The sequence below is a fragment of the Phocoena sinus genome, chromosome 15, assembly GCF_008692025.1.
Source record: "Phocoena sinus isolate mPhoSin1 chromosome 15, mPhoSin1.pri, whole genome shotgun sequence".
Lineage (NCBI taxonomy): Eukaryota > Metazoa > Chordata > Mammalia > Artiodactyla > Phocoenidae > Phocoena > Phocoena sinus.
In genome coordinates, this window is record NC_045777.1 from 16,660,493 (window position 1) to 16,684,243 (window position 23,751).

Below are 23,751 nucleotides of genomic sequence, written 5' to 3' on the forward strand. Positions count from 1 at the left end.
GAAATCTTCCCTCCGCCCCCCTCCACCGAACCCCACCTCCAATTCCAGCTCAGATGCTGATTCTCCCACATAGCCTTCCCTGATTCCATCAGCGGAGTCACTTTCCCTTTGTCTTAGAGCCTGGAGAACTGACCATTGAAAGGGCTTGTCTTGCACAGCCTCCCTGATGGGGACCACCCGCCTCTGGGATTAGCCCAATCGTGGATCCATCGAGGGAGGGGCAGCTCATTCCCTCCGGAGCCAACCTCATCACCTGATACCTTTGGCAGTCTCTTGTGTTGAGCCAGAGCCGGGGCACAGAGCTCACCTGGTCTTGCACTGCCTGGGCACCGTCCTGGGAGGAGAACCATGGCTGAGCTGAGACCCGTGCCCCGCTCGGCTTTTTGGAGAACTGAGGCTCAGGCACCAGGGCTCAGCTCGCCCCAGGTTTTCTCCTGCTTGATCTGAAGCTGCCCAGACCAAGGGTTCTAACTCAGGGAAGGCGTAGGGCCTGGCCTGCTGGACAGTTGAGAAAACCTCCGCCCAGTGCCCCCTTCTTAGCAGGCAACTCAAGAGTCTGACTGCCATGCTGCCTCCTTCGCTGCTTTTTTATTAAAATGTCAACAATTTCCCAGTGCCTTAGAAACTGGCTGCTCTAATGTGCTCTGGAGGAACCCTGCACACCTCATTCCCAGCCTCCGCCAACACACAGCGGCAGGTGTCTGGGTCCTGCCCCGAGAGAAGTGGTGGCTGGCCAAGGGCACCAAGCAAACCAGGGCAGAGCCCCGGGTCCTGCCCCTTTCCGGACAGAGCTGCGCCTGCTCTGCCAAGCTCCTCCTCCCCTACATCCCTCCTCCCACACACTCGCAAAGCCAGTTAAAAAAAAAACAACAACCCACATAATGGTGTTGCATAAACTGTAGGGAAGAATTCCAACATACCGAAGACTTTGAAATAAACAGTGAAAGCTTCTCCTCCAACCCACCTTCAATCTCATTGCCAGGGGTAACTGCTGTTAACAAAACGGTGATTCTCCTTCCAGACTTTTGTCTGCGCCCTCAGCTACATATCGCATCCATTTTCCCCCCAGAAAAATGCGCCGTACTATACATATTGTTCAGCAACTCACTTTCTTCCCCTCACACACAGCTTTCCATGTCAACACATACAACATTTTAAAAAACATCTGTATCACATTGCATATTGTGGGATTAATTTCCCATTCATATTTCCTATTCACTGTTCCTTTGCTGATGGACATTCAAACTGTTACCAAAATCACAGTAATTCTCAGCGGGGCGCAGAGAACATCTTTGTGTTAATATCCTGTGACCTTGGGCAAGCGTTTCTGTCTGATAAACTCCTGCAAGTGGGAATGCTGGGTTAATTTTGACCTATCTACCAAATTACTGTAACGAGCTGTACCAACTGACATGGCCATCGGCAGTGCTTAAACTTGCCCATTCCCCTCAAAATACTGCAGAAAATAGCCAAGGCCACCCCTACCCTGATGCCACTGCAGTAAGGCAATCCCTTCCCATCTTCATCTTCCTTCTTCTTTCCCCTTCCAATCTCCCTGTCTCTTCTCTCTCAGCTGGCTGGATTCTGTAGTTTGGGTGTGAAGGTCAAAGGTTTGTTCTCAGGGATGAGAAGGGGAAACGAGAGCCTGAACCAATAGGAACCCACCTCCGTGAATATTCCCTCCACCTTGACATTCCTCAGCCCACTTTTCTGTGCTTTATCTGGTCCCCTGTCCCTACTCCCACCAAATACCCTACACTTGCACACACCCCCTCACACCTGCAGATTCATCCATAGGCCGAGGGAATAACAGGCATTGGACTGAAAAACCTGTTACCCAAGTGGGCTGGGCACAGGACGCTTGGGCCAACATCGTTCACACACAGGCCAGAGATGAGCTCCCTAGTTTTCTCTTAGGAAAAAAGATTTTTAGAAAGTGATAAATGTACAAAATTTTAAAAATCAAGCTGGACTATGAGGTGGATAATGAAAAACTTCAGTTCCTTGTCTCATTCCTCACCAACAAGGAACGCACTTTAGCTGCTTCCTTTGGTAAAATCACGTCCACGTGTCTAAGTAGCATGATTATACTGTGATTCCTCCATCTGTCACTTTTAGAAATTCTCAAGTGGCTTCCTTCTTTTTCTTTTTCTTTTTTTAACACCTTTATTGGAGTATAATTGCTTTACAATGCTGTGTTAGTTTCTGCTGTGTAACAAAGTGAATCAGCTAGACATTTACATATATCCCCAGATCTCCTCCCTCTTGCGTCTCCCTCCCACCCTCCCTATCCCACCCCTCTAGGTGGTCACAAAGCACCGAGCTGATCTCCCTGTGCTATGCGGCTGCTTCCCACTAGCTATCTACTTTACATTTGGTAGTGTATATATGTCCATGCCACTCTCTCACTTTGTCCCAGCTTACCCTTCCCCCTCCCTGTGTCCTCAAGTCCACTCTCTACGTCTGCGTCTTTATTCCTGTCCTGCCCCTAGGTTCTTCAGAACCTTTTTTTTTTTTTTTTTTAGATTCCATATATATGTGTTAGCATATGGTATTTATTTTTCTCTCTGTGTGTCCTCTTTTTTTTTTAATCTTTAAAATTGTGGTCAAATCTATATAAATAAAATTTGCCATTTTAACCATTATGAAGTGGACAATTCAGTACTATTAAGTTCTTTCAGTGTTGTACAACCACCTTCATTATCTATTTCCAAAACTTTTTCATCACCCAAAGAGAAACTCTGTAGCTATTAAGCAGTAACTCCCACTTCCCCCTTCACCACAGCCCCTGGTAACCTCTAATCTACTTTCTGTCTCTATTGCCTATTCTAGATACTTCATATAAGTGGAATCATACAATATTTGTCCTTTTGTACCTGGCTTATATCACTTAGCAAAATGTTCATCCATGTTGCTTATTCCATTTTATGGTTGAATAATATTCCATTGTATGGATGGATATACCAGTTTTTGTCTACCTATTCATCTATATTTTGTCTACCTATTCATCTATCAGTGGACACTTGGGTTGTTTCTACCTTTTGGCCATTGTGAATAATGCTTCAATGAACACTGGCATACAAATAATCCATTTTCACATCTTTTAGGTGTATATACTTAGGAGTGAAATTGCTGGGTAATATGGTAATTCTATATTTAGCTTTCTGAGGAACCAAACTTCTCCTTGAAGAGCCAAAATTTTCATGGTGGCTGCATCACTTTACATTCTGACCAGCAGTTTCTCCACATCCTTGCCAACAATTATTATTTTTCTTTTTTTTTTTTCGATTAAGGCATCCTAGTGAATGTGACATGGTATCTCATTGTGGTTTTTTTCTTTTTCTTTTTTCCCGCTGTACGTGGGCCTCTCACTGTCGTGGCCTCTCCCATTGCGGAGCACAGGCTCTGGACGCGCAGGCTCAGCGGCCATGGCTCACGGGCCCAGCCGCTCTGCGGCATGTGGGATCTTCCCGGACCAGGGCACGAACCCGCATCCCCTGCATCAGCAGGCGGACTCTCAACCACTGCGCCACCAGGGAAGCCCTCTCATTGTGGTTTTGATTTGCATTTTTCCAATGACTAATGATGTTGATCATCTTCCCATGTGTTTATTAGCCATTTGTGTCAATGTATCTTCTTTGGAGAAATGTCTAGTCAAGTCCTCTGCCACTTTTTATTTGGGTCGCTTGTCTTTTTGTTGTTTAGTTTTAGGAATTCTTTATATATTCTGGATATTAAACTATTGTCAGATATAAAATTTGCACCTATTCTCTCCCTGCAGGTTTTCTTCTCACATTTTTGATAATGTCCTTTGATAGACAAAAGGTTTTCATTTTTAAAAATAAATTTATTTATTTATTTATTTTTGGCTGTGTTGGGTCTTCGTTGCTGTGCACGGGCTTCCTCTAGTTGCGGCGAGCAGGGGCTACTCTTTGTTGTGCTGTGCAGGCTTATTGCAGTGGCTTCTTTTGTTGCAGAGCACGGGCTATAGGCACGCGGGCTTCAGGAGTTGTGGCTCGTGGGCTCTAGAGCGCAGGCTCAGGAGTTGTGGCACACGGGCTTAGTTGCTCCGCAGCATGTGGGATCTTCCCGGAGCAGGGCTCGAACCTGTCTCCTGCATTGGCAGGCAGATTCTTAACCACTGTGCCACCAGGTAAGTCCCCAAAGTTTTTAATTTTGATGAAGTTCAACTTATCTATTTTTTTTTCTTTTGTTGCTTGTACTTTTCGTGTCACATCTAGAATCCATTGTCAATTCCAAGGTCATAAAGATTTACCTCTATGTTTTCTTCTAAGGGTTTTATGGTTTTAGCTCTTACATTTGGGTCATCGATCCATTTTGAGTTCATTTTTTGTATAGTGTAAGGTAGGCATCGAACTTCACTTTTTTCACATGTGGAAATCCTATTGTCCTGTTCTTATCCTTATTGAATGGACCTGACACTCATCAAAAATCAATTGGCTGGGGCTTCCGTGGTGGCGCTGTGGTTAAGAATCCGCCTGCCGATGCAGGGGACATTGGTTTGAGCCCTGGTCCGGGAAGATCCCACATACTGCGGAGGAACTAAGCCCGTGCGCCACAACTACTGAGCCTGCATGCCTAGAGCCCATGCTCCGCAACAAGAGAAGCCACTGCAATGAGAAGCCCGCGCACTGCAACGAAGAGTAGCCCCCGCGTGCTGCAAGTAGAGAAAGCCTGCACGCTGCAACTAGAGAAAGCCCACATGCAGCAACGAAGACCCAACACAGCCAAAAATAAAAATAAATAAAATAAATAAATTTATTAAAAATATCAATTGGCCATAAATATATGGGTTTATTTCTGGACTCACAGTTCTATGCAATTGGCCGTTAGGTCTGCCTTTATGTCAGTATCATACATGTTGATTACATTATCTTTGCCGTCAGTTTTGAAATCACAAAGTGTGAGTCCTCCAACTTTGTTCCTTTTCAAGATTGTTTTGGCTTTTGGGAGCTCCTCGCAATTCCATACAAACATAAGAATCAGATGTTACATTCCTGCAAAAAAGGCCATTGGAATTTTGATAGGGTTTGCACCGACCCTATAGGTCACTTTGGGTAGTATTGACATCTTAACAATATTGTCTTCCTACCCACGAATATTAATTCTTTCCATTTGTCATGTTGAGGAGGTTCCCTTCTATTCTTAGTTTTCTGACAGTTTTTATTGTGAAAAGGTGTTGGATTTTTGTCAAATGCCTTTTCTGCATCAATTCAGATGATCATATGTTTTCCCCCTTCATTCTAGTAAGGTGGCCTATTATATAGATTGGTTTTCTTATGTTGAAAAGACATATCCTTGCATTCCTGGGATCTTCCTCCTTTTTTATATACTCTCTCATTTTGATGGAACACACCCTCCGGTGGCTTCCTGAGGGAAGGTGCATAGGAGGTAAAAGTTTGAAACCTTGTACGTTTGAAAATGTTCTGCTTTCATATTTGACCGATAGCTTGGCTGGGTACAGAATTCTAGGGTAGAAATAATTTTCCTTTGGAATTGTGAAGACATTGCTCCTTTCTCTTGCTTCCAGCATAGCTATTGAGACGTTCAGTGCTACTGTAATTCATGTTCCTTTCGATGTGACCTGTCTTATTCCCGCTGGAAGCTTTTAGATCTTCTCTTTGTTCTCATTATTCTGACATCTCACTGTAATGAGGCTTGGTATCATTCCTTTTACATCCATTGTGCTGGGCATTCAGTGTGATTTTTTAATTTGTCTCTCTGTGAAATTTCCTTTTTTTTTTTTAAGTTTGTTTTTGTTTCATATAATTTGTTTTCTCTGTTCTCTCTTAATGGCATTCCTGTTAGTTGTATATTGGACTTCTAGTTAGTCCTCTAATTTTCTTATTCTTTCCCATTTTCATCTCTTTTTTTATTCCACTTTTGCGGCAATATCAACTTTATCTTTCAACACTTGTATTGAATTATCTCTGCAATCACATTTGAAATTTCCAAAAGTCCCTACTCATCACTCAATGTTTCTTTTCCTTTTTTTTTTTTTTTTTTGCGGGCCTCTCACTGTTGCGGCCTCTCCCGTTGCGGAGCACAGGCTCCGGACGCGCAGGCTCAGCAGCCGTCTCACGGGCCCAGCCGCTTCCCGGACCGGCGCACGAACCCGCGTCCCCTGCATCGGCAGGCGGACTCTCAACCACTGCGCCACCAGGGAAGCCCCTCTTTTCCTTTTATAGCAGCCATGGCTGGTAGACGATTAACTTTGGACAAATGGAAGGATCAATTATTGCGCTATGATAGCAGGAAAGAAGGAAGGATGGATGTAGGTAGGAGGGGACTGGAAGATGAGGTGGCTGGAAGGTGGGGTATTCCTTCTGAGGACCCCCATTTTCTCTGTGACATAGATGGTGAGGACATCTATTGAGACAAGTAGGAAGGTGATGGGGTAGGAGGTTTGAGGAGCATGAAAAGGGAAGTCAAACCTAATCCACCACCCGCCCTCCAAATTCCAGCTGCTTCCTGGGCAGCCCTAAGGGTTGACACTGAAGCCAGAGATCATCAGTCAACCATGGCACAAATCGACTCGGTAAGGTAAGTTCCTGGTTAAGGTGTGGAGAAGATGGGCTCTTGGACAGCTCCATGGCTGGTATTCTAGCCAAGCAGTCTGGCTAAAGCAGTGGGGCAGAGGAATTAAGGATGCTGACAGAAAGGCGTTGATGTGATTGAATTTTTCTGCCACTTTCCCATCAGCTCATACTATCTCTGGGAACCTTAACAAATTCTAACTGTTCAGTTTGACATTTCCACACCCCAAAATTTGAGGTTATTTTAAAAACCAGAGGCTTCATTGAATTTTCTGCCCTTGACCACTTATAAACTGTCAAGGATCAGGCCATTTTCACACTGTTTTCAGGGGGTTTCCATTGTTTACATTTCTCAGTGTTGACAAGTATACCCATTTATCTTTATCCTTTGTTTTTTATCTTTAAAATAGAATAAAAATCAGGCTCTTTAGGACCCCTAACAGCAAACAGAATGCTTTATTCTCTTCAGTGATGGCAAAATATTCATCTTGTGTTTTCTGGATGTTGGATCATGAAAAGAGAAGCAGACTCAGAGCAAATCATCCCGTTCTTCAGGTTTATTTATGTTGTTTCAATACACTGACAAAATACACCACATTTTGTTTGTCACTTTTTCTCTCTCAAGAGTCAAGAGTGACATAATCTTTAACCAGAGGATTCTCTTAAAGAACACGCACATATGCGTGCACACACGAACACGCGCTCTCTCTCTCTCTCTCTCTCTCTCTCTCTCTCTCTCTCTCTCTCTCTCTCTCTCGTGAGGCAAGTACAAAAAACATTAACTCCACCAAAGTGCATGTGAATGAAAGTGCAAACAGGCTTCATTTTTGAACTCTGGGATCATTCTCTCTGCTTCATAAATTAAACAGAAAGCGTCTCACTGCCCTAGGCCGGGGCTGGGCAAGGGCTGGGAGAGGCTGCCGGGGCCAAAGGGTATGTGGTTCCTGCCGCTGGAGAGCAGGGCGGAGGGCACAGGGCAGCGGTGCCAACTCCCTCCCCTCACCCCTCACCGCACGTGCCCAGGTCAAGGTGCAATGATCTCATTGGGGAAGGGATAGGGGTGAAGCGGCAGCGGGGTCGACGGAAGGCAGATTTCTTTCCCCCTTTTTTATGATTTGGTTTCTTTCCAGAGTTTGATGTTGGCGCAGACAGTGCTGAGGCCTCCAAGTTCGGAGGCCTGGGGGCCCTTTTCTCCGAGGCCCTTGGTCCATCCTGTCTCTCCTGTAGACAAGTATTAGGATGGTGGTGGACAGACCCACATGGCACAGCCGTCCCAGCGGCACTCCTTAGAAGCGGAGAGGCCCCACAGCACAGCTGTGTGTACTTGCTGTCTTCTCCTCACACCAGAGTCAACGAGCATCTCTCCCCAGTTTCACAAGGAGCAGACGAGGCCACGGAGCTGGTGGGATTTACTGCCACCCAAGCAACCAAGAGAGAGAGGCTCAGCTTGCTCCACCTTACTCCTGGCCAAGGGGGCCCCAAGCCTCTGTAAATCCAACCCCCAGCCCGAGGCAGGGCCTGGCCGAGCCCTCCCAGGAAGGTAGGGCCTCTGAGGACCGTCTGCGGCCCTGCGGCAGCTCAGCTGGGGGAGTTGAATGGCTGCCCTGGCCAATCTGCCTCTGTGAGAGAAGGTTCCCTCCTGGACTGGGGCAGGAACTCAACAGAGCTTTGGGTTTCCCAAAGATAAAGCTTCATATTTTAACAATAATAGCCCTTGACATTTTCCCAGCACCAAGGCTCACACCTGCACCCTGTCAAACACTTCCAAGAGTGCCCTACACGCACCCGCACGTACACATCACATGATGGACAGGAGGGGTCTGGGGAAGGCCCCTGGCTCCACAGGAGCTTGGCGGTGGCTCCGCACCTCCATGTGTGGGGCTGGCTCTTGCCGTGGCCTCTGCCCCGCCCCTGTAGGCTGGGAGGCGGGTTTGGCAGTGGCTCAGCAGAGGCTAGGCCCCCTCCTGGACAGAAAGGTCAAAGTCCCAGAGCCCTGGCAGGCACCTGGCTGGCAGTGCAAGACAGATGGAGAGTGGTAAGAGAGGCTTAAGGGACATGGAGACATCGAAGATAGAATTCACCTTCTTCGCAACTCCCAACTTCAAGGGGTGTTTGTAAGACTCCCCAAGAGCAAGACATTTAAGGGACAGGTTGATTGTGATGCCATGGGGCGTATGTGCCAGGTAGCATGCTACATGCCCACGGCAGGAGGCCTGGCAGGCATAGGGCCCTCACCCCCCAGGCAACACGTTGGCTGAGACCCATGGCTGCAAAGAAGGATGCTATACCCAGCTTTGAAAGCCACCATGCCTGCCGGACTGCCCTGCTGGCCCAAGGCCCGAGGTTATATGATGTGCCCTAGGGCTGGCCTCAGCCACCTAGCCAGCCAGGGTGCCTCTTCTCCACACTTGACACAGAAGGGGTGTAAGGGGGACATCGTAGAACCTTAACCTCTGCTACAGAAGTTAAACAGGTTCTAACCACCCGCTCTACTGGAAACAGGACAGGGCATGGGACACTAAAATACCATGTGGTCCAGAATTGGGCGTGTTGAAGAAGGCATCCTGGCTCAGAATCCCCCACTTCCAGGCAAAAAAGAGAGAAAGGCAGTCAAAGCCTCCCAATGGATCCTATGAAGACATATCTCTGGGGCTCACCCGTCTAAGGGGGAAGAGCCAGCGGGGTCTGGCTGGGCCGCGCCCAGGAAACCAGACAGCAGAATGTGGGCAGCAAAACCAGCAGACAGACAGAGGGGAGGTGTCTTTTTGAATAAATACATTTTCGGCAGGGTCACTTCCTGATAGGAGGAAAGGAAGCAAGAGCGCAGAGAGATGCCAAAGAGAAAAGGGCCTCAGATTGGAGGACTCCTGTTCTACCAGACTGTTCTTAACGGCTGAGAGAAAGACCCTTTGGTGATGAAACAAGTCGCTGGAGATGCGGGGCCGCCATGGGTGGGGCACCTTCAAACTTCTCCATCAGTGGCGCTCCCCCCGCCCAGTCTCACCCTCACCGGTGTGCCCGGTGGCAGATGAGCTCTAGGGCTCGGGGGCTAGGACTCCATCCTCCCCAGGGCTCCTCTGCTTCCCTGGACCTTGTACAAGGCAGCCCCGGAGAGAAGGACCACCCCTGTAAGGGACAGAGGGTGGCAGGGGCACGGATGGGATGTGAGGAACTCGAGCCGGGAAGGAAGCAGCAGCTGCAGAGGGAGATAAATTAAGAGACCAGCCCTGAGCCGGTCACTTTAAGGTGTCGTCGGCGTTTTTGAACATGAGAATGGCGTTATAGATCTTCAAGGCTGGGCCCAGCTTGACACTCATGATCTTCACAATGTCCGCCTGTGTCAGCAAAAGGAAGGCCTCGCCGTCAATCATCTGAGGAGTTGCGGGAGGGAGGTGGAAAGCGGAGAAGGTGGAGAGGGTCACGGGGAAGGAGGGGGTGTGTGTGGGGAGTGGAGAGGGAGAAAGAAAATAGGAGTAAAGGACAGATGGGGGGAAGGGAAACAGGAGGGAGGGGGAGAGGGAGGAGAAAGGACAAGGGAGGGAGGAAGGAAAAAAGGAAGACAGCAATGGGGAGAGAGAAGGAAAGAAAGATATCCACTGGTTTCCCCACGTCCACACAGAGACACACAGACACACACACACACACACACACACGCACGCACACGTGCTCTAGCTCTGTCTCTTTCTTCTGGCTGGTCTGGATTTCAGTATGTGTTTACATAATGTCCTCTGAGTCCTCACTGACAGTGGCTTCAAAATACCTGCTGTTGCTGTGCCCACATAAGGGTCAATCTTGGCACTGCGAATAGTAAATAAGCAGACACCGAGGGCATTCCCACGTGCTGCAGGCTGAGCGCTACCATGTTACCTATGAGCTATTCCTGAGAAGGAAGGGGCAGCGGGGAAGGAAGAGAGGAAGAGAGAAAAAGAGAGATTAAATCTGAATCTAACCAACCTCTGCACCTGACATCCAGTTTATAAGAAACACAGGGGAGAGTGGACCTAGTTAAACGACACCACGAGGAAGCAGTGAGACAGATCTAGAAGTTCACATTCACCAAGACTGTTTCCAATGTCACACACACACAAAAAAATTTAAAAAAGGAGAGGAAACTATTCTAGAATAGAAGATATTTAAGAGACATAACAACCCAAACCAACTGTGCGGACCTTGCTTGGGTCCTGGCTCAAAAACACCAACTGCAAAAGATACTCTGGGCACAAGCAGAGAAATTTGAGTACAGGCTGGGTATTAGGTGATATAAAGGAGCTACTGTCCACTTGTTCAGTGGGATAACAAGGTTGTGGTTGTGCGGAGAAAGACCTTAGTTTTTAGAGATGCGTGCTGAAGTACTCAGGGGTGAAATGTCATGATGGCCATTATCTGCTTAAAACTACTTCATCTGGGGCTTCCCTGGTGGCGCAGTGGTTGAGAATCTGCCTGCTGATGCAGGGGACACGGGTTCGAGCCCTGGTCTGGGAAGATCCCACGTGCCGCGGAGCAACTAGGCCCGTGAGCCACAACTGAGCCTGCGCATCTGGAGCCTGTGCTCCTCAACAAGAGAGGCCGCGACAGTGAGAGGCCCGCGCACCGCGATGAAGAGCGGCCCCCACTCGCCGCAATTGGAGAAAGCCCTCGCACAGAAACGAAGACCCAACACAGCCAAAAATAAATAAATAAATTTATCAAAAAAAAAAAAAAAAAACTACTTCATCTGGGACTTCCCTGGTGGCGCAGTGGTTAAGAATCCGCCTGCCAATGCAGGGGACATGGCTTCGAGCCCTGGTCCGGGAGGATCCCACGTGCCGCGGAGCAACTAAGCCCACAAGCCACAACTACTGAAGCCCGTGAGCCTGGAGCCCGTGCTCCACAACAAGAGAAGCCACCGCGATGAGAAGCCCGCGCACCGCAACGAAGAGCAGTCCCCGCTCGCCGCAACTAGAGAAAGCCCGCGCGCAGCAACAAAGACCCAATGCAGCCCTAAATAAATAAATAAAATAACCTTTCTTAAAAAAAAACAAAAAAACCCTGCTTCATCTAAAAATAGGTGAAGCAGGGCTTCCCTGGTGGCGCAGTGGTTGAGAGTCTGCCTGCCGATGCAGGGGACACAGGTTCGTGCCTCGGTCAGGGAGGATCCCACATGCCGCGAAGCGGCTGGGCCCGTGAGCCATGGCCGCTGAGCCTGCGCGTCCGGAACCTGTGCTCCGCAACGGGAGAGGCCATAACAGTGAGAGGCCCGCGTACCGCAAAAAAAAAAAAAAAAAAAAAAAAAAAGGTGAAGCAAATAATCGTTAATTCTCTGGGATAGGGAGATGGGTAGGGAGAGGGAGGGGAGAAGCCCATTGTGGAGGAGGGAAAGAGATGCTGACAGCCAGGGCGGGAGATGGGGCTAGGGGTGGGGTATGGTGAGCACAAGGGCCTTTTCTCTTAGCGGGTGGGCCTGGCTGGGCTGCGGAGCCTCTGGGCAGGAGGGCCATGTGGCTCCTGGTCCCACCATTTGGCCTGAAGAATCCCCTCCTCTGGGTACTGGGACCCCTTTTTTGAAAAGGTATCATCCCTCCTATGCTCCCTCCTTAAGAATCATGGCAAACAAAACACTTCTATGGTGTTTCTTATATGGCCAACACTGTTCTTAAACACTTTTCGTATATTAACTGATTTAATAATTCTCACAACACCCCTCTGAAGCAGTACCAGTATTAATTACCCCCATTTTACAGGTGAGGAAACTGAGGCAGAAAGACTAAGGAATTTGTCCTCATCACATGACGCTGGGCCAGGCACACAGCAGACTTCAATAATTATTTGCCGAGTAAATTAAACAAATACATGAGAGCTACAATAAAGGTGACAAAGGGAGGACTGGGCAGACTTTTCTTAGGCCCATCAGTGCCAGCCACCAGACTGAACAGACTACCCCTAAGACCATCTATCCGATATGCTCTAATTTCTCACTCATGAAGCATCCCTCTAATGAACGGTCTGTGTCTTGGCTGGAAAGAATCCTGACTCATGTCCCTGAAATCATCAGTTCAGCCAGAGAAAGCCCATTCCTTGGAGCACGGTCCTCCCTGGACCGTGGATGACATGGACCAGATCCCGGAGAAGGTAATCCTCAGACCCTGCAAAGGTCCTCCTCCACCCTGAGACTCTATGTGATGCCCGTGGGCCACCAGCACACCTTCCCCGCTTTTGCCATTGCTTTTTTGTTTCACAGATCATGCTGAACTGAGATACACAGCAGATGTTCCTGGGAGAGATAGACCTTTTCCTAAAAAGGGGAGGATGCCCAAGGATCAAACTCTGGGGTGATTCCACAGCTGGCTAAACCACTGCACTCAAAGAGCGTTGATTTGTGACCTGCTCTCACCTACAGGAAGATCTCTAATGGGTGTCACGTGCTTCTGCTCTGTCTCATTAAACACATGCGGTGAAGACTTGGTGGAAGACACAGAAAGCTTAGCTTTCAAATGTACAAGTTGTGTGAGGCTGGAAAGCCCTATGAATATCAGAGATGACAGAATCAAGATTTAAAACAATGAGACTATGAAACCAACGAGAGAACATTTAATAGGGATAAATGTAAAGTTTTACATTAGGCTAAAAAAAAAAACAAAAAAAAAACCCCCAGTGGTACAAGGAACACACTGGAAAATTTGGTTAGACTATAATAGATAATTGACAGAAAAGGCACTTGGGGGACTTTGATGAGCTCCAAACTGGTGTGATGTGGCTGTAATAAAGCTAGTGCAAACTTAAGTTTTGCCAACAAAAACATAGGGTTCAAATCTGGAGACGGAGAAAACAATGCCAATGCCCACTAACAGAACTGTGGGATTTTCATAAAACAGAGCACTTCTCAGAAATAAAAAGGAGCTAATTGCTGGTGTACACCATAACATGCATGAACCTGCAAAACATTACACTGAAGAGAGACAGATGCAAACGAGTACGTGCTGTATGATTCCACTTATGTGAAGTTCAAGGACAGGTAAAACTAATTTATGGCGCTAGAAATGAGAACAGTGGTTGCCTATGAGAGCTGACGAAAGGGGCCAGGAAAGAACTTTCCGGTGTGATGGAAATGTTTTATATCTGGATTGACATGTTGGGCTCGGGGTGTGCACAGTTCACAAAACTTGTAGAACTTTTAAGATGTGTGCATTTCACTCCGTGCATATTTTACCTCCATTAAGAAAACAAAACATCTAGGTGTCAGTTCATAGGTTGTAACAAAGGTCCCACTCTGGTGGGGATGCTGACAATGGGGGAGGTTGTGCATGTGCAGGGGGCAGGCGGTACGTGGGAACTCTCTGTACCTTCCTCTCAATTTTCCTTGAACCTAAAACTGCTCTAAAAAAAAACAAAGTCTTTTTAAAAACAAAAGCATCAGACACACAGGGGAGCAGCAGCCCAGTGTGTTCTGTGTTGGTCAGACGGCGTCTGAAACTTGGGGCATCGACACATTCTGATAAGAAGATCATCAACCCAGAAGGCAAGCACCCAGAGTGGGGAGGAGTTTGGGAGCGCCACCACCCAAGGGGCAATGAAGAAACTGGCTGTGTTGGGCCTGGATAAAGAGATTCTTTCAGGGAAAGAGGAATATACTTCTTTCTCCTGGGCACCTGACCTGGAGGTGGCATCTATGGGGAGCTGAAACCACACTCTCTTGGGTTAAGGGGGGTATGTGTATTCTTTGGAAGGAAGACCTAAACAAACTGAAAGGTCCCTTCCTATTTCAAACTCTACGAATTAGGCGAGTCATGATAAAGCTCTTTATTTGAGGACAACTACACATTGAAAGCCAGAAACACCATGGATTGAGCTCTCCCTGTATCAGGCATGTGGCTATAGTGATGTGATTTGTATATTACTCTACAGCATTGGTAGATAATAATATAGATGCTGATGATATAGTTACACTAGACATTCTGGTATAGTGATCCACTCATCATTTCCAGCGCTCACATGGCCCTGCAAGGCAGTCATTATTACACCCATTTTATCTCTATTTTTTTGGCCATGCTGCATGGCTTATGGGATCTCAGTTCTCCAATCAGGGATTGATCCTGGGCCATGACAGTGAAAGCACCAAATCCTAACCACTAGACCACCAGGGAACTCCCCACCTCTATCTCACGGATGAGAAGATGCAGACTCAAAAGAGCTCCAACCAGCAGAACTAGGATTCAAATCCACCTGTCCACAAAACTAGTGGTCTTTCACCTACGGTTCACTGCTTCTCAACTTTGGTAAGCTTTCGGGTCTTAATTTTAAGTGTGTGTTAGGATGCTTGCAGTAAATGGCAATGGCTGTGCCAGTGAAAATACACTTTAATTGACTGCCATTGAGGAAGCTAAGTTTGGAAAACAGAAGTTCGAGCAGAGAGCACAATTTCTGTTGTGAATGGAATCCTGTTTCCAGGATGGTTTCCCTTCCTGAGGACGGTCTGAACAGAGGGTTTGGTTCCCAAGCTGGGCCATGGTGTGTACCAGATTTTTCCCAGAGACGTGGGTCACTATGACTGGTCCCCCTAGGTGGGACGACAGAGGGCCCTCTCTAGCTGGGGGCAGTGCTGGGGAGGGCTCCTGCATCCTGCTATCTCAACGATGGTGACCCTCCTCTGTCCCCACCCTGGGCTTTGCACCTTACCTCATCTTTGAAGAGCCGTGCTTGGTCCTCACAACCTGTCAGGGTCTGAACAAAGCCGAAGACCTTGGAAACCAAAGAAGATGTGTTGCCAAGGCGACGGGGCTTGGGAGAGGAGGGAGGAGGCCGGCCTACCCGGCCTTGGTGCCTCCTGGGCTATGGCAGTGTTGCTTTTTCTTATCAGCCTAAGAGGATCTTGCATCTCTGTGCTGCTGAGTGAGCGAGGTGGGGCCCCTTGCTCCCGAGGCCCGGGCCTGAGCCTGTCTCTCCTGCTAGACTAGCAGCACGCCCTCCTCCCCATGCACTAGGATGGGCCTATCAGACAGTCCCTCAGTCCCCCCCAAGGCCCCCACTGAGCAGCTGGGAGGGACCGTGGACCGCAGGAGGTTGAGTCAGGAGCAGTGTGGGCCTCTGCCCGACAGGGGCCTTTCCTGAGCCCTCCTGCCAGGGTGCGGTGAGGGCAAAGCAGAGGAGGAGGAAGAGGGAGGGGTCCTCACCTCATTGATGGTCCACTTGGCGACTGTCGAGGCCGAGATGCCCGCCACTCCTGGTAGGAGCTTGCGGTGCTGCTCCCAGCACGCTGACAGTGACCGGTCGGGGTGGGCCGACAGGGCCGACATGAAGAGGGACTGGTGCATGACGTCAGTGGTCAGTGCTGGAAGGCAGAGGCAGAGGCAGAAGCAGAGGCTGGCGGCCAAGGCCGAAGGCTAACCTGGTCTCTGAAGCCCGCTCATCCCCAGGCCACCTGAGAGACTGGCTGGCAGAGCGGGCAGGACCATGGCCCCTTTCGGATAGCCCTGCAGAGCCGAGAGGGTGATCCGGATCTCCTGACTCCTCATCCAGGGCTCGCCCCTTGGGGTAAAGTGGGTTACTCATGTTACAGACTGTGTAGGATGACCCCACCCCCAACCTTCTGAGGCTGCATCACCCTGGGCCCTTCGAGGATGCTCTTCTCTCCTGGATCTGCTGTAGCATCCCAGAAACACCACTAGATACCTTGCATCAAAATGGCCCCCAACATCCAAGCAACCTCAGCCCGGATATCAAAAGTCCATTCTGGGGCTTCCCTGGTGGCGCAGTGGTTGAGAGTCCGCCTGCCGATGCAGGGGACACGGGTTCATGCCCCGGTCCGGGAAGATCCCACATGCCACGGAGCGGCTGGGCCCGTGAGCCACGGCCGCTGAGCCTGCGCGTCCCGAGCCTGTGCTCCACAACGGGAGAGGCCGCAACAGTGAGAGGCCCGCGTACCGCAAAAAAAAAAAAAAGTCCATTCTGCTTGTCCTCCTTTTCCTAAGTCCTTTTGGGCCCCCATTCTTGCAGCCTCAGGGGGATCCTGTTTGAGAATCAGGATCAGCCTGCCCAGCCTGACACGCACCTGCTACCTGCTGCCTCTGTCTCAAGCTCCACTCCTCCCCACTGCGTCCCCAGCTGGGTCTACTTTATTCTCTGCGTACCAGACCCCGGTCTACTCAGGCACATCTGGGGTGACCCCTGACCAACTAGGCATGCTGCCTGTCCCTCTGCTTCCTGATCTGTTCCTGGAACCTCTGGCTCCCGACTCCAGCCTCCAAGCGGCTCTTCGATTTGGTGAGTGACCCTGTTCTACCTGGCTTCCTCTTTGGCCAGGCTTGGTGGCTGTCTGCTTGGACTTCATCTTCTCACTGTGTCTTCACGTGGCAGAAGGGGCAAGGGGTCTCTTATAAGGGCACTAATCCCATTCTCAAGGGCTCCATCCTCATGACCTAATCATCTCCCAAAGGCCCCACCCCATATACCATGATACTGGGGATTAGGTTGCAACATATGAATTTGGGGGGGATACAGACGTTCAGTCTATAGCACTATTATTATTGGAGGTTAATAACGGTGTGCTGAATAGGCACTGCGGAAAGGCAGGGGAACCACGGTGAGGGGGACAGTGGGGTTAATGCAATATAATAGAAAACACAAACTGGACTCAGAATCAGGAAATGGGGTTAGTTCCTTACTAACTTGCTCTTTAGTCCTGGGCAGGTCATTTAACATGGGCCTCAGTTTCTCCATCTGTAAATAAACTGGTTGGGTAAGGAAATCACTGCTGTTTCCTCATTCCTTCCAACAGCTGACACTCATGGGGCGTGAATGGCCCTGCGAACAGAGTGAGCACAGCTGAGGCCTGTCCTCTCCAGGCAGTCTCCCCCAGGGAGCTGTTTCCCAGCAAACCCACAGGGAGGAGGTCTACCCACAGATGCGTGAGAAGATTCCGCCGGAACGAAAGCCAGAGTGACAAGTGTCCCCTCTGCGAGAGCCAGCTGGTGGAATGGGGAGCTCTGCCCAGAGGTCAGAGGCCTGGGCTCTGTCCCCCACCCTGTCCCTGAAGTGCTTCAGGCCTTGGGTGAGTCCTTCCCGGTCCAACCTGGGCCACAGCCTCAGTCTGTGGGAAGAGTTCTCAGGATAATTCTGGAATGAACACAGTAGGCAAGAGCCCTCTGGCAGTCAGAACATGGAAGCCAACAAGGTGTACCAGGATGGGATAGAAGAGGTGCCCACGGCAGTCCCATCTCTGAAAGTCCCCACTCTGAGGGCCGGGAGGCAGGCCAAGACCCACCTCACTCAGGCCTGAGGCTGCGGGAATTGCCTTCTGTTTCTACCAAGAGGAAACAGTATGGAACAGCAGCAAGAGGGAGTGAGGCAAGACATCAGGACTAATGATTCCTGCAGGTTATCGAGCACTTCACATGGACCACCTCATTTAAGCCTCTCACCACCTTTTAAGATTGGCACTATTATTATTAGCATTTTACAGATGAGGAAGCTGAGGCTCGGAGACGTGGCTTCTGCTCGAGCTCTCACAGCATGTAAAAGACAGTCTGCCTTGAGGTTGTGCTTTAAATCTCTGTGCTAATACTGCCCGGGTTACAGAGACTGTTCCTGAAGAACTGGAATAGCCTGGGTCCTGCCCAGAAATTGTGCATTGATCCAGGTGATTTCTCAAGGTCTCTTCTTGCCTTAAAGTGATGTGCATTCAGGGAATTCCCTGGTGGTCCAGTGGTTAGGACTCTGTGCTTCCACTGCAAGGGGCCCAGGTCGATCCCTCGTCGGGGAACTAAGATCCCGTGTGCCCCCAGGCGTGGCCAAAAAAATTATCTATCTAACAAAAAACATGATGCGCATTCAACTCAACTGAAACAAGATCCCCAGCATCCCTGCTGTGTATCAGGACCTATGCGGGTGGCTGAAGATATAGATGAATTCATCATGCAGTAGAGGGCTCGGTCACCTTGTCCCTCCCCTTGGAGCCATGGGCTTGAGCTGTGTCCCATGCCCCTTAAAATTGATATGTTAAAGCTCTAATCTCCAGTACCTCAGAATGCGACTGTATTTGGAGAAAGGGCCTTTAAAGAGGTGATTAAGTTAAAATGAGGCTGATAAGGTGGACCCTAATCCAATCTGTCTGGTATCCTTATAAGAAAAGGAATTTTGGAGACATGGAGAGACCCTGGGGACACACAGGCATAGAGCAAAGACCATGTGGGACACAAGCAGGAAGGTGGCTGTCTGTACGCCAAGCAGAGAGGCCTCAGAAGAAACCAAACCTGTTGATCCTTTGAGCTTGGGCCTCCAGCCTCCAGAAGTGTGAGAAAGTACACTTCTGTTGAAGCCACCCAGTCTGTGGTACTTGGCTGTTGCCGCCAAGTTAAGACAAAGGAGGTGGAAAAGTGAACTGACGTGTGGGTCAGATAATTTACGTCTGTTGTACCAGCAGCGATAGCAGGAGAAGTCAGATCTGAGTTTGAAGCCCAGCTCAGCCCCTTATGAGGCGAATGACCTTGGGCAAATGACCTCACTCTACCAACCTCTCACTCCTCTTCTCTCAGGAGAGAATGACATCTATGTTACAGACCACTTGTGAGAGTCAGCAACAGTATAGGTAAAGCATCTGAAATGGTGCTGGGCCCATAGTAGGTGCTCAATAAACAGCAAAGTAGCCACTGTTATTTCAGGTAATTGACACCAGAAAGGCAGATATTATTCATGTTTTCAAATGAGGAAACTGAAGCTCAGAGATGTTAACTAAGTTGCTCAAGCCCACACAGCTAGAAAGTGACAGCCATGGCCTCCCTCCCTGGAAGCCTAGATTGAGAAAAGCAGAGCTGGAGGCATCATCCCACCTTACAGTGAACCAGAAGTCCAGAGAGGCTCTGCGCCTTTCCTGGAAAATCACAGCAAAACCAGGGATGAAAAGGGGCTGGAATCCGAGGTCGCTCAAGGCCCTACCCTGTGGTCTTGCCACTGCTCTGTATCCCCAAGTATCTCGAATGCAGAGGTGGCCTGCCTGCCAGCTTCTCCGGCTCTGGGCACCCCTGGTGACTCCTCCCACCAATTACTAAGTACTCATTGTGAATGCGGCGGAGGACACAGGAATAAATGGCCCAGGACTCACTCGGGAAATCTTCCTGTGGGATCTTCTGATACTTTGGAGGGCGTCCAATCCTGGAGAGAGAGGGACCAGGTCCATGGCAGGGAATCAGGGCCTGGCCTGGCCCAGGAGGACTCGAGGCCCTGCACCCTTGCCCTCCGCACCGGCTGTGATGGCGAGGCTTCTTCCTTAGGGAGAAGCCCGAGAGGTTCCTCTTACGGGCCAAGGCCTCCGTGTCGGACAGCTCTGCCTTCAGCCGGCTCTGGTTCCTCTCGGCCAGTGGGCAGCCCGAGAGGCAGTGGTGGGCTGTGAACTTGCCTGTGACGTGGCCAGAGCCATCACAACCAGGAGTGGGGCACTTTCTGGAGAAGAAGAAGGCTTAAGATGGGCTGAATCTGATAGTTCCCACTTAGCTCTTCCCAACCCTGGCCCCATTAGGAGAGCGGCTGGGTGGGCCCTGGTCGGCCACCCATAGTGGGTATAAAACAGACCCTCTCTGAGCAACAATGCCCGAGGGTCTCTTAGCAGGAGCCCTTCACTCACCGGTGGTGAAAGCTGTACTTGGAGGTCCTGGTCTGTGGCAGGCTTCGACAGCTGAGAGGGGGACAGCCCCCAGTGGAGGCTGAGCTGGGCTCTCTGGGTCCTGGAGGGGCAGGAAGAAAAGGGTCAGCACAGGGCGGTGGGGGCGGGGCTGGGAGAGGAGTCATGCAGGGCAGGGAAGGTCAGCTCCCTGACTAGGAACCAGTTCCCCAGGTGCAAGGGGCCCTGAACCAGGCTGGGACACCACTTCCTGGATGGATATGGATGTCAGCCCCTCTTGGGGGAATGAGGGCTTGGCTCTCATACACTCTGTGGAAACCTGCAGGCCATACTCTCTGAAAGGAGGAGAACCCTTGGGGAGAGCAACTCAGAGCCGGTGTGGGCACAGCTGCCCCGGAAAGCCACATCAGGCAGATTTTCATGTTATTCTTGTTTCTCAGTTTTACCCCCAAGACTTTGGTGACCTTTTTTAGGCTCTGCCCATGTGCAGAGAACGATCAAGAAGAATCAACGCCACATGTGAAACAGATGTGGGTGACCTCTAACCCCTGCCTGCTGAGGGGACCAGGATTCGATTTAGGGAGCCACACTGCCTTAGCAAACACAGCACATGCTCGGTGTGGCTCTGCTATTCGCTGAGAGAACTCCCCAGGGGTACAACTACCTCCTAAGCATATGCTCCCAAGTGAGCTTGGCCTTCACACCTCCAGGCTCCAAACCCCACAAACTGGGGAGGCCAGAGGCACCGCTATGTGTAGCAAAGACCCCTGAGGTGGGGAGGATGAGGGACCCCAGAGCTCACTGTGGGCATGCTATAGAAGGGGGAGGGGTGCCAGAGCTCGGGGGCAGGGCCGGACATCAGGAGGAGAGGGTCAGAGGGCCCCAGGGGTACACACGGAGAGGAGGCTGCAGGGGATGCCCTGTCTTGGAGCACCAGCCCGCGGGGTGGATGTCAGGGTGATCGGCATCGATCCAAAAGTCATAGGCGTGACTCCAGCCATCAAAGTGGAGCTGGGGAGGAAAGACCCTTGGAGGTCAGGTGCTCCTTGTGGAGCCCAGCTCAGCCAGGAGGTCCTCCAGGCTCCAGGAGGCTCTCCCCATCCCTGGGGCCCGTCAGAAGCAAGATCCTGGATTGGAAGAACCAAGGGGCCCACCCCACAGTAGTCTGTCTTGGCCACCACACTTCCCAAGGGTTTCACCCTTTAAGTTAGTGGTATCTCCCATCAATCCTTGGATAGGACAAGGATTATTAGGCCCATTTTATAGGCTCAGAGAGTGGACGTGACTTGTCCAGACTCACAAAAGTAAGTCACAGATGAGGCCAGACTGAGACCCAAGATCTTCGGCCTCAGGTTTAGAGCTCCCTTCCCTGCAACGCACAGCCTCCCTCAAGTCTGGCTCATGCCATGCCCTTGACCTCAACCCAGCCTACAGAAGTCCTGCCCAACTGGCCTGTCCACTCCGCCAGCCCAAGGAGCCCAGAGCCACCTTTATCCGATGGTCCTCAACATCCTCCACGCTGGCCACACGAATTAGGGCTGGGTTCCTGCGGTCCACGGCCTCCAGTTTCATGTTGACCAGGAAGCTGTGCGGGGGTCGCTGCGGGGGGACAGCAGCCTTCAGGCTGAGGCCCAGTTCAGCAGAGCTGAATCCCCAAGAGGGGAGCCCAGGTGCTGTGCCTGGGGAAACCACAGCCAAAGCGGGTAGGCCAGGGCCCCATCCTGGCTGGCCGAGGGCTCCTCGCCTTCCCGAGCTCAGCTCGGGGCGGGGAGAGATGACTCACCACCTTGAAGGCCCAGGCGGGCACAGCAGAGGCCCCAGTTTCTTCCAGATATTTCTCCCAACAGAAGCTGTCAGGGTCTGGGTAGTCTGGAGGAGAGGATGAGCGTAATGTCTAGGCACCCAGGTGTACTGGGGGAGCTCTCCCCTCCAAGAAGGCCCAGGGGCATGGAAAGGACAAAGGCCCGTGCAGAGAAGTCCCCTGGCATCACCACAGCCTGCTCCTTGCAGGGGGCTCCTGAGGCAGAGGGGTGCCAGGCAGAAGCAAGCACACCACCTCACAGCTCACAGGGCTTTCTGGGAACCCTGGCCCCTAGCCCCCTCCTTGGCTCTGTTGCTCCAGCCCCAGTCCCATCTGAACCCCTACTGCGTGTGGGCCAGCGTAACACCCCAACAGGGAAGGATACACTTTCGTTGTTCTGGACTCCTGCTCCCTTGCTGAGGGGGGGGTCAACTAACTTTCTTCCCTTCAACCTTAACAGAGTCAGGGTTTGACAGGCCTCTCCTAAGATCAGAGGGTTCTCAACTCCCAGGCAAAGAAGCTAAGGCTCCAGGCCACATCTGTCCCCTCTCCCTGCCCCCTAAAGACCCAGCTAATGAGATACTGGTAGGGGACCAGGGAGAGGGGGGCTTGGCTCAGGCTGCAGGGTCACCTTGTGGAGGGGTGAGGGGCTTTCCTTGCTTCTGGCACCAACCCACCGGGTGGATGTAGGGGCTGCTGGGATCACACCTGAAAGGCAAGAATTATTCACTGTCCCAAGAATCAATCTTGTGAAAATGACTCTACTACCCAAAGCAATCTACAGATTCAGTGCAATCCCTATCAAATTACCAGTGGCATTTTTTACAGAACTAGAACAAAAAATCTTAAAATTTGTATGGAGACACAAAAGACCCCGAATAGCCAAAGCAGTCTTGAGGGGAAAAAATGGAGCGGGAGGAATCAGACTTCCTGACTTCAGACTATACTACAAAGCTACAGTAATCAAGACAATATGGTATTGGCACAAAAACAGAAATATAGATCGACGGAACAGGATAGAAAGCCCAGAGATAAACCCACGCACCTATGGTCAACTAATCTATGACAAAGGAGGCAAGGATATACAATGGAGAAAAGACAGTCTCTTCAATAAGTGGTGCTGGGAAAACTGGACAGCTACATGTAAAAGAATGAAATCAGAATGCTCCCTAACACCATACACAAAAATAAACTCAAAATGGATTAGAGACCTAAATGTAAGACCAGACACTATAAAACTCTTAGAGGAAAACATAGGAAGAACACTCCTTGACATAAATCACAGCAAGATCTTTTTTGATCCACCTCCTAGAGTAATGGAAATAAAAACAAAAATAAACAAATGGGACCTAATGAAACTTAAAAACTTTTGCAAAGCAAAGGAAACTACGAACAAGACAAAAAAAAAAAACCCTCAGAATGGGAGAAAATATTTGCAAATGAATCAATGGACAAAGGATTAATCTCAAAATATATAAACAGCTCATGCAGCTCAATATTAAAAAAACAAACAACCCAATCCAAAAACGGGCAGAAGACCTAAACAGACATTTCTCCAAAGAAGACATACAGATGGCCAAGAGGCACATGAAAAGCTGCTCAACATCACTAATTATTAGAGAAATGCAAATCAAAACTACAATGAGGTATCACCTCACACCAGTTAGAATGGGCATCAACAGAAAATCTACTACAACAAATGCTGGAGAGGGTGTGGAGAAAAGGGAACCCTCTTGCACTGTTGGTGGGAATGTAAATTGATATAGCCACTACGGAGAACAGTATGGAGGGTCCTTAAAAAACTA

At 50.0% G+C, this 23,751-nt stretch overlaps 1 protein-coding gene across 2 annotated transcripts in view; it reads right to left on the reverse strand.

The window, feature by feature from the left end:
* Positions 1-7,641: 7,641 nt before the first annotated feature.
* The window catches only part of L3MBTL1 (L3MBTL histone methyl-lysine binding protein 1), a 31,502-nt gene continuing 15,392 nt past the window's right edge, over positions 7,642-23,751 (reverse strand). The window contains exons 10-19 of one of the 2 annotated variants that reach the window (XM_032606639.1): positions 22,578-22,654; positions 21,929-22,014; positions 21,634-21,744; positions 21,042-21,156; positions 20,149-20,248; positions 19,770-19,967; positions 19,630-19,679; positions 15,704-15,861; positions 15,210-15,272; positions 7,642-9,928 (exon numbers count right to left, since the gene is read on the reverse strand). In XM_032606639.1, coding sequence (XP_032462530.1) covers positions 9,794-9,928; positions 15,210-15,272; positions 15,704-15,861; positions 19,630-19,679; positions 19,770-19,967; positions 20,149-20,248; positions 21,042-21,156; positions 21,634-21,744; positions 21,929-22,014; positions 22,578-22,654 — 1,093 coding nt within the window. In that variant the 3' untranslated portion in view covers positions 7,642-9,793. The remainder of the gene's footprint in view (positions 9,929-15,209; positions 15,273-15,703; positions 15,862-19,629; positions 19,680-19,769; positions 19,968-20,148; positions 20,249-21,041; positions 21,157-21,633; positions 21,745-21,928; positions 22,015-22,577; positions 22,655-23,751) is intronic. The other variant, XM_032606637.1, reaches the window with a different exon arrangement.